This window comes from Typopeltis vanoorti, chromosome 18, assembly GCF_054136105.1.
Source record: "Typopeltis vanoorti isolate ZY-2024b chromosome 18, IOZ_Tvanoo_1.0, whole genome shotgun sequence".
In the NCBI taxonomy this organism is placed as follows: domain Eukaryota; kingdom Metazoa; phylum Arthropoda; class Arachnida; order Uropygi; family Thelyphonidae; genus Typopeltis; species Typopeltis vanoorti.
This window is the reverse complement of record NC_143566.1, coordinates 99,064,286-99,078,311: the sequence shown is the minus strand read 5'-3', so window position 1 is coordinate 99,078,311 and position 14,026 is coordinate 99,064,286. Positions and strand designations below refer to the sequence as shown.

The 14,026-nt window shown below is 35.4% G+C and overlaps 1 protein-coding gene across 1 annotated transcript in view; it reads right to left on the bottom strand.

Moving 5' to 3' along the window:
• Window positions 1-14,026, bottom strand: part of LOC150096982 (uncharacterized) — a 203,773-nt gene that overhangs the window by 140,516 nt on the left and 49,231 nt on the right. The window contains exon 7 of the mRNA XM_090408360.1: window positions 13,471-13,634. Coding sequence (XP_090264486.1) covers window positions 13,471-13,634 — 164 coding nt within the window. The remainder of the gene's footprint in view (window positions 1-13,470; window positions 13,635-14,026) is intronic.

Sequence of the window (14,026 nt, the reverse complement as noted above, 5' to 3'; positions counted from 1 at the left end):
CCAGATACATTTCTGATGCACAATTCGCTTTAAATTCAAAAATGATCACTTCACTTACTTTCATTCCAGAACAAGATATTATTTAGGCTATTTCTGAAATTGGAATCATTTATCCAATGAATTTGAACCAATTTTAGAATGGTTTAGAACACATACATAGGTCGTCTCTAAGGAATAATAGAACCAGGGCTCCACTTTCCCTCAAATGTTTGGCCTGTGTACCAAAGAACAATAAATGGAAGTGATAGGACAAATAATTTTGCGGAAGCCTATCATCGAAAATTGCAGTTGAGCTTTGGCAGCAGCACAAGTGATCCAAATTTATGGATTTTTATAAATGGACTACAAAAAAAAAAAAAACATATGATGTTGATTATGAAAGAGCAGTAGCAGGTTATCAACATCAGCACAAATGTAGATTTTATGATGAAGCTGACCAAACAATTTTGAAAAAAGTTATAAATTATGATAGAGAAACTATAATAGATTTTTATATTGTATTGCATATAACTATAATATGAATTAATAAATTTAAAATAAAAGGGTCAAAGCAGTATAACTAAGAGGAGACCTCCACATAGCCTTTAAAGGGATGCCGAGAACCGACCAGGGCTTCTGACCTAATGTCTAATCCTCACCTTCTTGTGGTGCACCCTGTTGGGTATCTACTTGGATACTGAACGAACGAGGATTGGCTGGCAATTTGGGATTTAGCCAACCAAATTGTATTCTTATTGGTTAAACCAATATAAAAAATGATGGTACAACATGACAAAATTTCATGCCGGCTGGGGCGTCGCCCGGTTCAACAAGGTCCCCCTGTTGTTTTCGCCAGGAAACTAGGGCGAACAACGAAAAGTCAGCTACTGGAACAAATTTGAAAACACACCCCAACTCAGCATCACCAGAGTTAAAGATCGGTACTATCAACATAAGAAGCCTGAATGCCAAAGAAATGGAGCTAGCTGAGAAATTAGATAAGTACCAGATCGACATAATAGGAGTGACTGAAACAAAAAAGGCAAAAACTGGTGAGATCTTTCTGAGCAATAAATACAAAATGTTATATTCAGGCAGTGACAATCAAGGAAAGGAAGGAGTAGCCATAGTATTCAACACAAAATACGAGGCTAATCTTACTGAATGGTAGTCAGTCATAAGTAGAGTGATTTGGGCAAATATGAGAATGGGAACTGGACAATGAGACTTATTTGTGCCTATGGTCCAACAGAAGGTTCTACTAAGGTAGAAGTGGAGGAATTTTTTGAGGCTTTAGAAAAAGCAACTGACACAACGAAAAAGGAAAAGTTGGTCCTTGTTAGGGATCTAAATAACAGAGTAGGAAATGAGTGTGAGACATACAAAAATATTTTGGGAAAATTTGGAGAAAAGAGCAAAGCTAATAATAATGGCAAATATCTGTTGCATTTCTGCTCAGGACATGGACTGGTTATTACTAACACCATGTTCCAACATAAAAATGTGCACAAATTCACATGGAGAGAAGAGGTAAGGAATAAGAAAAGTCTCATTGACTATGTTATGTTGATAGTGATGTTTTCTCCCTGGTGCAAGACACCAGAGTGTACAGAGGATTTGAAATTGGAAGTGATCACTATTTAGTCTTGAGCAGGATAAAATTGAATTTCTCATTGAAAATAATAACATGTAAGAAAGTTTTAAAGTGAATAAAAGTTGAGCAACTCTCAAATGTGAACTGTAGACTAAAATACACAAAGATTATCGAAGAAAAAATGAAAGAGCATGAGAACAGGAACCAAACCTTGGAGATTCAGTGGCAACCCTTGAAGAAAGCCCTGATTGATTCAGCTAGAGAGACACGTGGTGAAGTTGTCTGCAGGGATAGAAAAATTAGAACTCCATGGGGGACACAGGAAGTTAAGAGGCAGTGAAAGAAAAGAAGAAAGCATATCAAAAGTTCCTGGCAAATAAGTCAGCTTGTGCTCTTAGAGAATACATAGATAAATGTAAGAAAGCTAAACACTATGTAAAACTGGCTAAACAAAAGTTATGGGAGGACTTTGGCAAGAACATAGAAAATAAATATCAAGAAGGTGGCAAAATATTCTGGAGGTTGTTGAAGAAGCTTAGAAAGGGAGGAAAGAGTGCTGTAAAAGGAGTTAGAGATGATAAAGGTGACATGAAAATGGGAGAAAAAGATATCCTTGAAGAATGGAGTAATTACTTTGAAAAACTGCCAAATGAAACAAGCAGTAATAACAGCACAGTGATAAAAAAAACACTGACCAGGCATGCGCAGTCAGGAATACATATCCATACTTGAATTAGAAAAACATCAAAGGCTTGAAATGTTGAAAGGCAGCAGGACTAGATGATATTCGACCAGAAATGCTGAAAAATGATATAACTTACAGTGGCTGCACTGCATAGTTCAGAAAGCCTGGACAGAGGGACAAATTCTCGATGATTGGGGTAAAGCTCTGATAGTGCCCATATATAAAAAAGGAAATAAAACTGAATGTGAGAATTACAGAGGTATTTCCCTACTGAGTGTTCCTGGCATGATCTATGCAAGTATACTTGAGAAACGGTTGAAAAGAACTGTGGAAGAAAAGCTTGGTGAAGAACCAGCTGGATTCAGGCCAAATAGAGGCTGTCAGGATCAGATCTTCACTTTACGACAAATATTGGAGAAATCATGGGAATATAACAAAGATCTGTATTTAAGTTTTGTCGATTTGGAAAAGGCATATGACAAGGTGCCAAAAGAGAAACTATTCAATACGCTTCAGTTTTATGGTGTCAATGGGGTATTATATCAAACAATATTTAGTCTTTATTTGAGTTGTAAGTCAGCAGTTAGAATTGAAGAAAGTACAGGAAGATGGTTTAATGTTAAATCTGGTGTGAGATAAGGATGTACATTATCCCCTCTGTTATTCATTATCTATATGGATTACATTATGAAGGAAAGTGGTATTAAACATGATATCAAAATTGGATATGTTAATGTCAGCTCTTTGCTTTATGTGGATGATGTTATACTTCTAAATAAATCTGCTACAAGTCTGCAAGATTCTCTGACTAAATTGAATAGCTGTTGTGATAGATATGGTATGAAGCAATAAAAAGACAAAGAAAATGAAAATAGGCAGAATCCTTTTACAACATTGTCACACTTTTTTGAGAACCAAGGTTTGAATTGTAGCTTAGAATTTAGAGTGGAATAAGGGATGAATGCCTTCATTTCTGTTCTTTGGTCTGAGCAGGTGTTTAGATCAGAAGACTGAAGCAGCAGTCAAACCATGGGAAGGTGGAATAGAGGTCATGGAGGTCCCCCAAGTTGGCATCCTTGTAGTGTCAAAGGACCCGAGACTGAATTGGTGAATGAAGATTGTTCTCTGGCAAAAGAGACTTGTATGAAGTTGTTGTCTGAGTTTCCAAAAGGAGAACTGACAACCACAGTATACGTGGAACGGGAGCTTGTTAAGTGTGTTTTGCAAATTGGAGAGGGGGGGGTAATCAGTCTGGTAGGAAGACTGATGACCTAAGATAGGTCACTGCTGATGGCAAGCACCTCAGTATCCATGCCTGCTTGATCAGTGAAACTGGAGAAGGAGAGGCCAATACAAGTTGTGGACATTGAAGTCCCCAAGAAGGATGACCTCACTATTTGGGTATTTCGACCACAGAATGTTGAGCTTTAGAGAGAGCTAATTGAGAGGTCAGAGTAGCTGATGGAGTTTGGGGAGCGATAGAGGAGCATATGAAAAGGGTAGGTTGATTTGGTAGAGAAATTTTTTTGATCTATTTTGGCTCAAATTTCTCTACCAAATCAACCTGGCGAAATACTTGGTTGCAGGATTTGCCGCTAGCTGATCAGGAAGCCTCCAGATGTGTTACTAACCAGTGGCCAGCCTGTGGAACCATTTTACTGTTGTTCCCTTGAATGGGGGAGGGTCCAGGGCCCCCTATAGTGAGACTGATATGTCATTGAGGGTATTGCTCTCACTGTATGTGGGAAGAGTGGAGGTGGAGGGGTGGCAGAAGCCGGAACCCTTGCTCTCTCTTAACTAAACATAGCTGCAGCCACTTTAAGTCTTTAATGAACAAGGTGGTGGTATTTCACCAGGTGATGAAAGACATCTACCACCTATAGGTCTAGCTGGTATTTCCTCCAACTAGGGAAGATATACTTTTTTGGCAGCAATACTCACCTGAGCATTGGTCTGTTTGTGGAAACCTCTGGAAGGTGGGGATGACTTCTGCAAGAGGCTATATATTGCACATCAACAGTCCTTTAGTAGCCCAAACAGTAGTAGCACATGTAACCTTTGATGGATAACAGATTAATTTGGAGGAAAATTTTCAATTGGAAGTTAGTAATGGTATAACTTTTCCATGTAGTACTATCGTAATTATCCTGTACACTGCCTGAGGGTACACATCAGGAATTTATGATGATGATGTAAACATATCTGATGTTTTTTCAGAAATCGTATTTATGTATTTCCTTCAATTTTAACTGCTGACTTATAACTTAAATATAGATTATGTCATTTGGCTCATATAATTGTAGTGTTTTGAAAAGACAAACTAATTACTGATTAGTAAAATTAGTTGTAAAGGAATGCATAAATAATTAATTTCTATGCTGTATAATTATCGGACACAATCTCTGAAATTTACAATGAACATATAAAAAAATTAGTGATCATTAACTCTCCTCATGCTCATGAGTAAGTCGAAAAGATCTCATATGCTGTTTGGGTCATTCTAGGTGTAAATCAGATATGCATTCGCATCATCATCATATTAGTGAAACATACATTAAATTTGTAATAATTATGAGAACATTCCAAGGTCATGATCAGGATGCAGGCTGATGGCCACAGGTAAAATACGTGTTTTGTTCAGATTATTAGCAAAATTGTTAACCACAGAGTGATGAATAACAAGGAGATTTAATACATAAATTATGTTAAAGTACAATTTTATTATTAGAAAAATAATATTAGTGTTTCACATAATTTTAAACAGAGATGCTAAAATAAGTAATTTATATTTTAGCAATAAGGCTGAAGTTTGTATGCAGATGAGATCTACTGAATCTCTATGAAGACTGTGAATTCTTTTTTCAATTTGTGCTATGATGTCTACTTTTGGAATGTTCTGTAGATAAGGTAAAATTAAAACCTCTCATTAGGAATTTTTTCTCTGTTTTAGACAGGACTTTGGAAGAAAGATTACTGACAACTTTAGACTGATCTAGATGTTTTTCTTTTTTCTTGATGAAGCAAGTTAAACTTTCTTATCAAATTATATTTCTTTTTATTTGCAACTGTTGCAGCTTTGTTGGATGTAATTCAATGCTATCCCATAGGTTGGACGGTAGCAATGTAGGTAATTCATTATATACAGTAAACGTATCTTGATCTATCTTTGAAAGCTTTGATCTAGTGGTTGCAATCCATTCTCTTAAGATAGCTAGTTCTGTTTTTTTTTGTAGATTCTATTTACTTTAGCTGAATGGAATGCATGTTTAAGTCTTATAAATTTAGGTATATGTTTTCTGGTGTTTTTCCACAAAAAAATAAATAAATAAAATAAATAAATATCACATAGAATAAGAAACTGTCTTTTTTATTTTCTCAACTAGTTTTGGGAATTTCTTTTGTTTTGTTTGCTTCAACAGGATAATTGCATAAACAAACTGTGTATATAATGGTGTCTAATAAAGGATTATTAGTAAACAAGGATACAATTTCTAAGCTGATCATAACATTAGAAGCACCAAGATGAAGATTACAAATTTTATGTAGATCTAGTAGAAGTCACAAGTAAATTACATAAGTATTTAGATATCTTCTAAGTGGGAGATCCTATATAGTCAACAATAGTCATAAAGGAATACCATGTTTATGAACTTTCAGTAGATCATATAATGTAAGTGGACAAAAAGGTTTTAAATCTTTTCTCTTGTTCTTCATACCAATTAGAAACATTATCAATAAGAGAAATAAGTCTATTTATCTGACTACAAGTGGGATCAGAAATGAGGGACCAACAAGAAACCTCTCTTTCTCTGTATGTTTGCTTGCGAGCATGTGCATGATGAGTTACACAGGATTATCTGCTATAATGTTATAAATAATTCGACATATTTATAGCATGTAATTTTATGAATCAAATATTCAATAAATTAAAAAAATAACAATGTGCAAATTATCAGCAACTGAATAATGATAATTATCATTGCAACTACAAGATAGTAAAATAAACAGTAATGATATTATTTGTACTGATCTGACTTTTAATTTTTTTTTCTCTTTAATATACAAATTAGAGCTGACATAAAAATTTCTGAAATCATTTCATGCAGCTCCAAAACTTACAGAGAAGTGTAATCAATCAGGCTTAAATGGAATGAAGCTTCCCTTAAATTACCAACAGTAGACTATGGATTAATATTTCTTTTTGCCTAAGAAATTATCATTAATACATTTAAAATTGAAATTTTAAATGTATTAGAGCAGGGGTCGGCAACAGGGAGCTCACAAGCACCCAAGTGTCTGCAAAGCATTTTTCAAGTGCCCACTACTGTGCCAGATGTTGAAGCATCAAACAACCTTCAAATTTTTTAGAGTGCATAAAAACCGCACATCACCAGTTACAAGTTACACACTTCTGTTGCAGTAGGCTAGTAGTCTGAATTCTTTACTAGAGTGACAAAGTGACAATCAGTTGTTTATTTGATGTCTTTCTAATAATTTTATATATTTATATTATATTTTTATAACCCATGATGGATAACATAAATAACATAGAGTGAGAAGAACAATTTGGTTTTATTTATTTTAAGGAAAAATGTGTATGCTTGCTATACAATGCAAGAGTTGATTGCAGTTACAACTGATGGGGCTCCAGTAATGAAAGAAACAAAAACATGGATTTATCGCGTTATGTAACAAGACCATTCGTTCCCCAAATTTACGTCATATCATTTCATCATCCACCAAGAAAAGTAACACAAACAGCGACAAAAATATTAAATTCGATAAGTGCTACATCAATGCAACACTGATTATTTAAATTACTTTTACAAGAGGATATAGAACTTGACTCATATAAATGGGAGTGCAATGGCTTAGTAGAGGAAAAATACTCGAGAGGTTTTTAAATTTATTACCTTAAGTGAAGGAGTTTCTAATGCCGAGAAATGAATCTTGCTTACAGTTAGAAGACAAAACATGGTTACTTGATCTTGGATTTCTCACTGATTTAACAGGAAAATTTAATGAATTAAATTTGAGATTGCAAGAAATTTTGTATTAATAAATTCATTTAAAATAAATATGTATTGAATGTACTTTAAGCTTACAACTTCCCCTCCAGCAAAATTAAGGTAAAGTGCCCATTGTCATAAGCCAGCCATTCTGTGTGATCTTTTTAGAGAAAAAGTTGCTGACCTCTGTATTAGAGTATAAATTTGAACATACCTGGATATTACTACTTTATTACTATTATTACGGGCAACTCCAGGGAGTCATTAGACTCATCGAGGGAGGCCCCAAATCATATTCATCACAACTATTTGACATTCATACAGTATCTATCATACCTCGCCTTAAACTCATTCACTGTCACAGCATCCACCACAGACTCAGGGAGCGCATTCCACTCATTCACTACTCTAAAAGTAAAGAACCCGGCTCTAACACCTTTACTAACCACACTTTTGCCCAGTTTCCATGGATGTCCCCTAGTCCTCCCACAACCAGCCCTGTTCTCAAAAATATCTTCTGAATTAATTTTATAGAAACCCTTCAGTAATTTGAATGTCTCAATCATATCTCCCCTCCTCCGCTTATCAACCAATTTTTGCAACCCACAAATCCTCAACCTGTTCTCATATGGTTCATTCCACAGACCTGCTATCATCTTGGTCACTCGCCTCTGGATCCTCTCCACCTCCTCCCCATCAAGAAGAAACCTAGGTGACCAAATCTGAGCACAGTAGTCTAGATGGGGTCTTATCAAGGCTCGATACAGAGGAACAATAACCTGCTTGTCTCTGCTTGTCAACGTATTCTTCAGCAACCAAGTGATTTGATGAGCTGTTTTAGTCACTTTTGCAATGTGTCCCCTAAATTTCAATTCCTTATCTACCAACACTCCTAAATCTCGTGCCTCATCAATTTCCTGGTGCAGGGTTCCACCAATTCAGTAAACTGCCGCCAATCTTTTCACCCCAAAATGCATAACCTTACATTTTGCCACATTAAACTGACATCCATTCTCCTTAGCCCAGACCTCCAATCTATCCAAATCATCCTGCAAAATTTTGACGTCATCTGCATTCACTATTGCCCTACCCAACTTTGCATCATCCGCAAACAAATGAACTGTTCCTCTCAGATCATTTCCTATATCATTTATGAACAAATTAAACAGCAGTGGTCCAAGAACAGATCCTTGTGGCACACCACTAGTCACAGGCCGTCTTGTGGACTCTACTCCCGAGTAAACCACTCTCTGATATCTCTCTGTCAACCACCCTCCTATCCATCTCACCAACCCTATGTCCATTCCCATATGCTGCAATTTACTGATTTACTGATTCCATGTGGAATCCTGTCAAAGGCCTTGGCAAGGTCCAGTAGAATCACCGTAAACCCATTACCCTTATCCAGTTCAGCCGTCACTGTGTTATAATACGTGAGCAAGTTACTGAGGCATGACCTACCCTTCACAAAACCATGCTGTCCCCGATACAGTATCCCATTTTCTTCTATCCAATCTTGTATTTTCCTCTTGACTATTTTCTCTAAGACCTTGACAATGATTCCTGATATGCTAATCGGTCGGTAATTTACAACAGCAGTCTTGGAACCACCTTTATGCAGTGGAACTATTTTCCCCTCTTTCCACCCGCTAGGGACTAACCCAGAGCCGAGACTCAAATTAAACAAAATGGTCAAGGGTACTGACAATTCTTTAGCTGCTTCTCGTACAACACGAGCTGGTATACCATCCAATCCCACAGATGTATTGACATTGAGGTTATGCAATAGATTACTCACCTCCACTTCATTAACCACAATTCCCGTATAATCTACTGGGTTATTCGTTTCTGCAATGTCACCACCTGGATGATATACTTTTGCAAAGTGCTCACTCAGTAACTCAACTATCTCAACTGATTCAGTTACCTCCCTACCATCGGCATTCTTTAAAATCAATCTGCCATGTACATTTTTCCTTTTACTTGCTACATATCTAAAAAACTGTTTAGGATTCTCTTTAGCCTGCATGGCCAATGTTCTTTCGTAATCCTTTTTTGCTTTTCTTACCACACTCGTCACCCTTCTAGCCTGCGCTTTATACCGTTCATGTGCCTGCCGGTCACCCTTCTCCTTAAATTCCCTCCATAGTTGTTTCTTTTTTTGCAACTCAAGCTTAATGGTGTTATTCATCCATTTAACCCCTACTTGATTTATTATTCGGACTCTAGGTATACAGTCAGCCATTGCTTCATGCAAGCACTTCTTAACTACCTCCCATGCACTATCAACTTCTAGTCCTTGCAGTTGTACATGCCATGGCACTGAACCAATCAGACTCCTAAGCTTGTCATACTTTCCAGCCCGATAATTCCACATGTACCCTGTCTTAATTGAAAATTCTACACCTTTAGCAACCTCCCAAGTTAAGACCCTATGATCACTCTCACCGATTGGTGGCAATGTGGTCATATTTGTTACAGCCAAATCCTCAGATGTAATTACTAGGTCAAGCACTCTCTGACCCCTAGTATTTTCCATTACATGCTGTCGCAGATAGTTATCCCTTAATAACAGCATAAAATCCAGTTCCTTCCTCCCGTGTGTCCTCTCCTCACTCCAATCAATGCGACCATAGTTGAAATCTCCCATAATAATCACCCTCCTTCCACCCATTTCTTATATTTGCTTGTGCATACTGTCACCACCATCTTTTCCATCACCTGGTCTATAGCAGCACCCAATTGTATATTTAGTTCTGCTAGCCACAATCTCACACCAAATGGCCTCAAATGTGCTCTTTTCTCTATCCTGCAATTCAACTTCTATTCTCCTTGGCTGGAGCTCATCAGCTATCATCAACAATACTCCTCCCCCCATTTTATTCTCTCTGTCATTCCTGAACACACTATACCCATCACATTCAATCCCACTAGTTATATCATCTACAGTCAGCCATGTTTCACTAATACCTATAACCTGTGGTCTGGAAGTGCCAACCATGGCCAAAAACTCTTCCTTCTTGTTCCTAATACTCCTAGTATTAGTGTACATGAATTTAAGACCCCCATTAGCCCCAACCCTACCTTGATGCCTTATATTAACTATCCCACTCAGATTTGTTGTCCTTATTTGCTCTAGCATATTATATTCATTCTTACATTCAACTGCCTCCATAAGGACTGTATCTCTACTCCCCCCCCCCCTAACAAATCTAGTTTCCCTGAATTTGCACATCCACTACATTCAGCAACACTTTCTCAAGTCTTCTTACACCTTGGAGGTAAAATCATGCCAAAAATAGTATGAGATTGGCAAAAAAAATGTGGGAAATAAGGAACCAATATGTGTGCATGGAAATACAAGATGGCAATAATGAAACATAAATAATCTCTTCCTTTGACATCACTTCTCTATAAACCAACATCAATGTCCACAAAACTTTAGACAATGCTCATATGCTGCTTATAAATGATCCCAACTTAACATAATGTACAAAATTATCCTCACACTAATTACTTAAATAATCTAAGCTGATCTTTTTAAATACTAATACAATTACAAACAAGATTACTTCCGATGGGAAACATTAGCACTCAACTAGCCTTTTTTCTTGTACTCCCCCCCCTCATCCCCCTTGAAATCACAATTTCTATCTTCTTCCCATCCTACTGGTATCTCTTGGTGCAGTAGGTATGTTGATGATGTCCTTTGCACTGGCAAGGAAATGAGTCTAAACACCTTTAGCCAAACAGAAACTATTTTTTTATTGGACTAGTTTCGTGAAATACTTTGTTTGACTTTATCATGAAATGACATGAATAAACTAAAAAGCAAATAAAAAAAAAAACAGTTAACATCTCTAGTGAAAATATCTGAATGTGTTTAAATGATGGAAGGTATTTAATCAAAGTATTTCACAAAAATAGTCAAAATAAAAAAAAAGTTTATATTTGGCATCTTTGTGGTTAAATATTGGATAAAATACTTCTAGAATGTCCTATCTCTACAGAAGTCGATGCAATGAAAAGGAAGATAAATCCATAAACTTTTTAAATTTAACCTTAACCAGATCTGATCATCATAGTAACAACAAAGTGGATGACAAATGTGCAATTACTTGCATTTTTCTTCCTATCACCTTTACTACATAAAAATATCTGCCATATCAAACAATTTATTATTGCTTACAAATACTATTCCTCTCCTCAGCAACTGCTTAAACCAAGGAATCAAAGGTCTGGAAGATATCATCTGTATTTGGTGAGATCCACAACAGTCAACAGACTATGCTATCAATTTTGCTCAAAATCATGTCCCCTTCTTCAAAAACAATATACCTAAAATATATAAGATGTAAATTTACCACATATTTATTACATCTACAATAGCCATCAAACACATTTTCAGTTCAGATACTCTAATTACAAAACTGTCTTGGCCACTAGAAATAAATTAAACTTATTAAAATATAAAACTACTATAATGCCATTAGATATACTGCTATGATATAATATGGTTTACAAGTTTAATTGTCAATGGGGATGCAATATCTCTTATATCAGCTCCACTGTTCATTCTTTAAAACCACACTTAACTGAAAGAAATCCTTATACTTGACTACTTACATCCTACCACAAAGAACAAGATACACACAAAAGCATGTTAAGCATATTAGCAAAAATTCCACCACTGAAATATCACCCCACATAATATGCCCACACTTTATAGAACTGGATCTGGCAGATTGCCAAAAATAGTCAATTCATGCTGAAGGGGAAAAGAAATAAAGGATGTATGAATTGGTCACCAGAAAGCGAAATCATATGCTTTATACGTAATTTCCAATTGTTATACAAGCAAAATAGTTATCACTTTAAAAACCACAATGTTCATAAAAGAAAAGTTAATTTTTCAACATGTAATAATAAACAACTCATCCCATAAGACGGATTGATTACCCTATTATCGGAATGGATTCTCCTTCTTCTGACATGCGCAGAAGTGTTGAAAGGTCTCACATCTCTGGGCATACAGTACTATACAATTAAAACACATCTCAGAAATCAATAAGGTTACCATTATTGATTTCCAGGAAAATGAAAGCAAATTATGTTGCTCACTTCATTATTACATGAAACCTTCAAGGACTCATTGCAGGATGGCAATAGATAGTGTTACTACACACAAGTAACACTATCTATTGCCACCAATACTATAATATGTCTGCAAACTGGGTAAGTTTTTTGGCCCAATTTGCAGACATATTATAGTATTGTCTGTGTGCACAGAAAAGTCTGAGTTTCTGGATGAGAAAACCCTGTAAGTTCTATATGAGATTGGCTAAGTCATCTTCAACTGAAAAAGTCCATATAAAGATTCCTCCTATCATGAAGAAAATCATCAGATGTTTTCCAATTGATGGGTGAAACTTCCTGTCACTCTTCCAATTGCACTATGGAGGCAATGAATTTAAATATTTATCTCATGAACCATGTAATAAGTTCATAACATGTTTTCACCTTTTGCTTACTGATGATTTCTCTGAAACAGTCAGCACACCATTATTCACACCACTGGCATGTCATGTTTTTAGTTTTTTTATTTCTTACTTTTTTCATAATTCATAGTTTTTTTTATTCTTTGTCTTTTAATTCATTTTGTTTATTTATATTTTTTCTGGCCATTTCATATTTCCAGGCACAGGCACATTTATCAGTTGCTTATCGTCAATGTTTTTTTTTTCAATCTAATTACTCTTTTTCTTCACTATTTTAAACTTAGTACTATATACAAATTATCCTGACATCTAAGATATACAGGTATGTTTTAACCTGAATGCTTTCTGATGCATTTAAAATTTAAATGAATGATAACTTAATTAGACTATAATACGTTGCCTACTGCTGATAGTTTAAGGGAAGTTCCACTCCATTCCAAGTGTTTTCACCTCCCAGAAATTGGAAGTTTAAAAAAAATAAATAAAAAAAAATAAAAAATAAAAAAAATCCAGAACTGTTAATAAACAAAGTTAAAGAAATGGCATGATTTATTTGCATATGTCAAAAATTTAATTCTTGTTTATAGGTTCAAAAATTAACAAATTTTCACAATAGGAACTTGCAAAATATTCTAAAAATTACTAACTGCACAATCAATTAACACAAAATGCTGATAACATTAATACATATAAAAAAATACCTACGACCCATAATGGATAACATCCAGATTCACTGCAATAAGGAACATTTGGTAATACTCTGTGCAGCTTATAATGATCAAGTTCCTTGTTCAGTCTCTGCAGAAAATTATAAAACAATTCAAGCTTTTTCTGGCTTTCATCTCTTGACATGTTTTCTTGAATATTTTCTAATATAAGGAAAATGAAGTGACACATTAATAAAACAATGATAAAATCTTGAGTTTTGGTGTGCTAAATATTTTAGTGTATAAAATTTATACAAAAAAGAAATAAAAAAATTTAAAAAATGATCTGTATACCTTCTACAAAATGTCCATATGTATCAAATAGAAAAAAAAAAGTTGAAAGAGCAGGTCAGACTGACTTGGTAGTATATATGTTAAGTAAGATGCTCATCACTGTTGTTTGGTTATGAGAGGATCTTGCAAAAACTTCATGCAATTTGTCTGAGTCTGATAATAACTTACTGAGTGTATATGGCTCAGCTAGATAGGTAAAATTTCATCCCTCGCTTGTGTGAGGTGCTGGCACTCCACCAGAATATAAAAAATGGTAATAT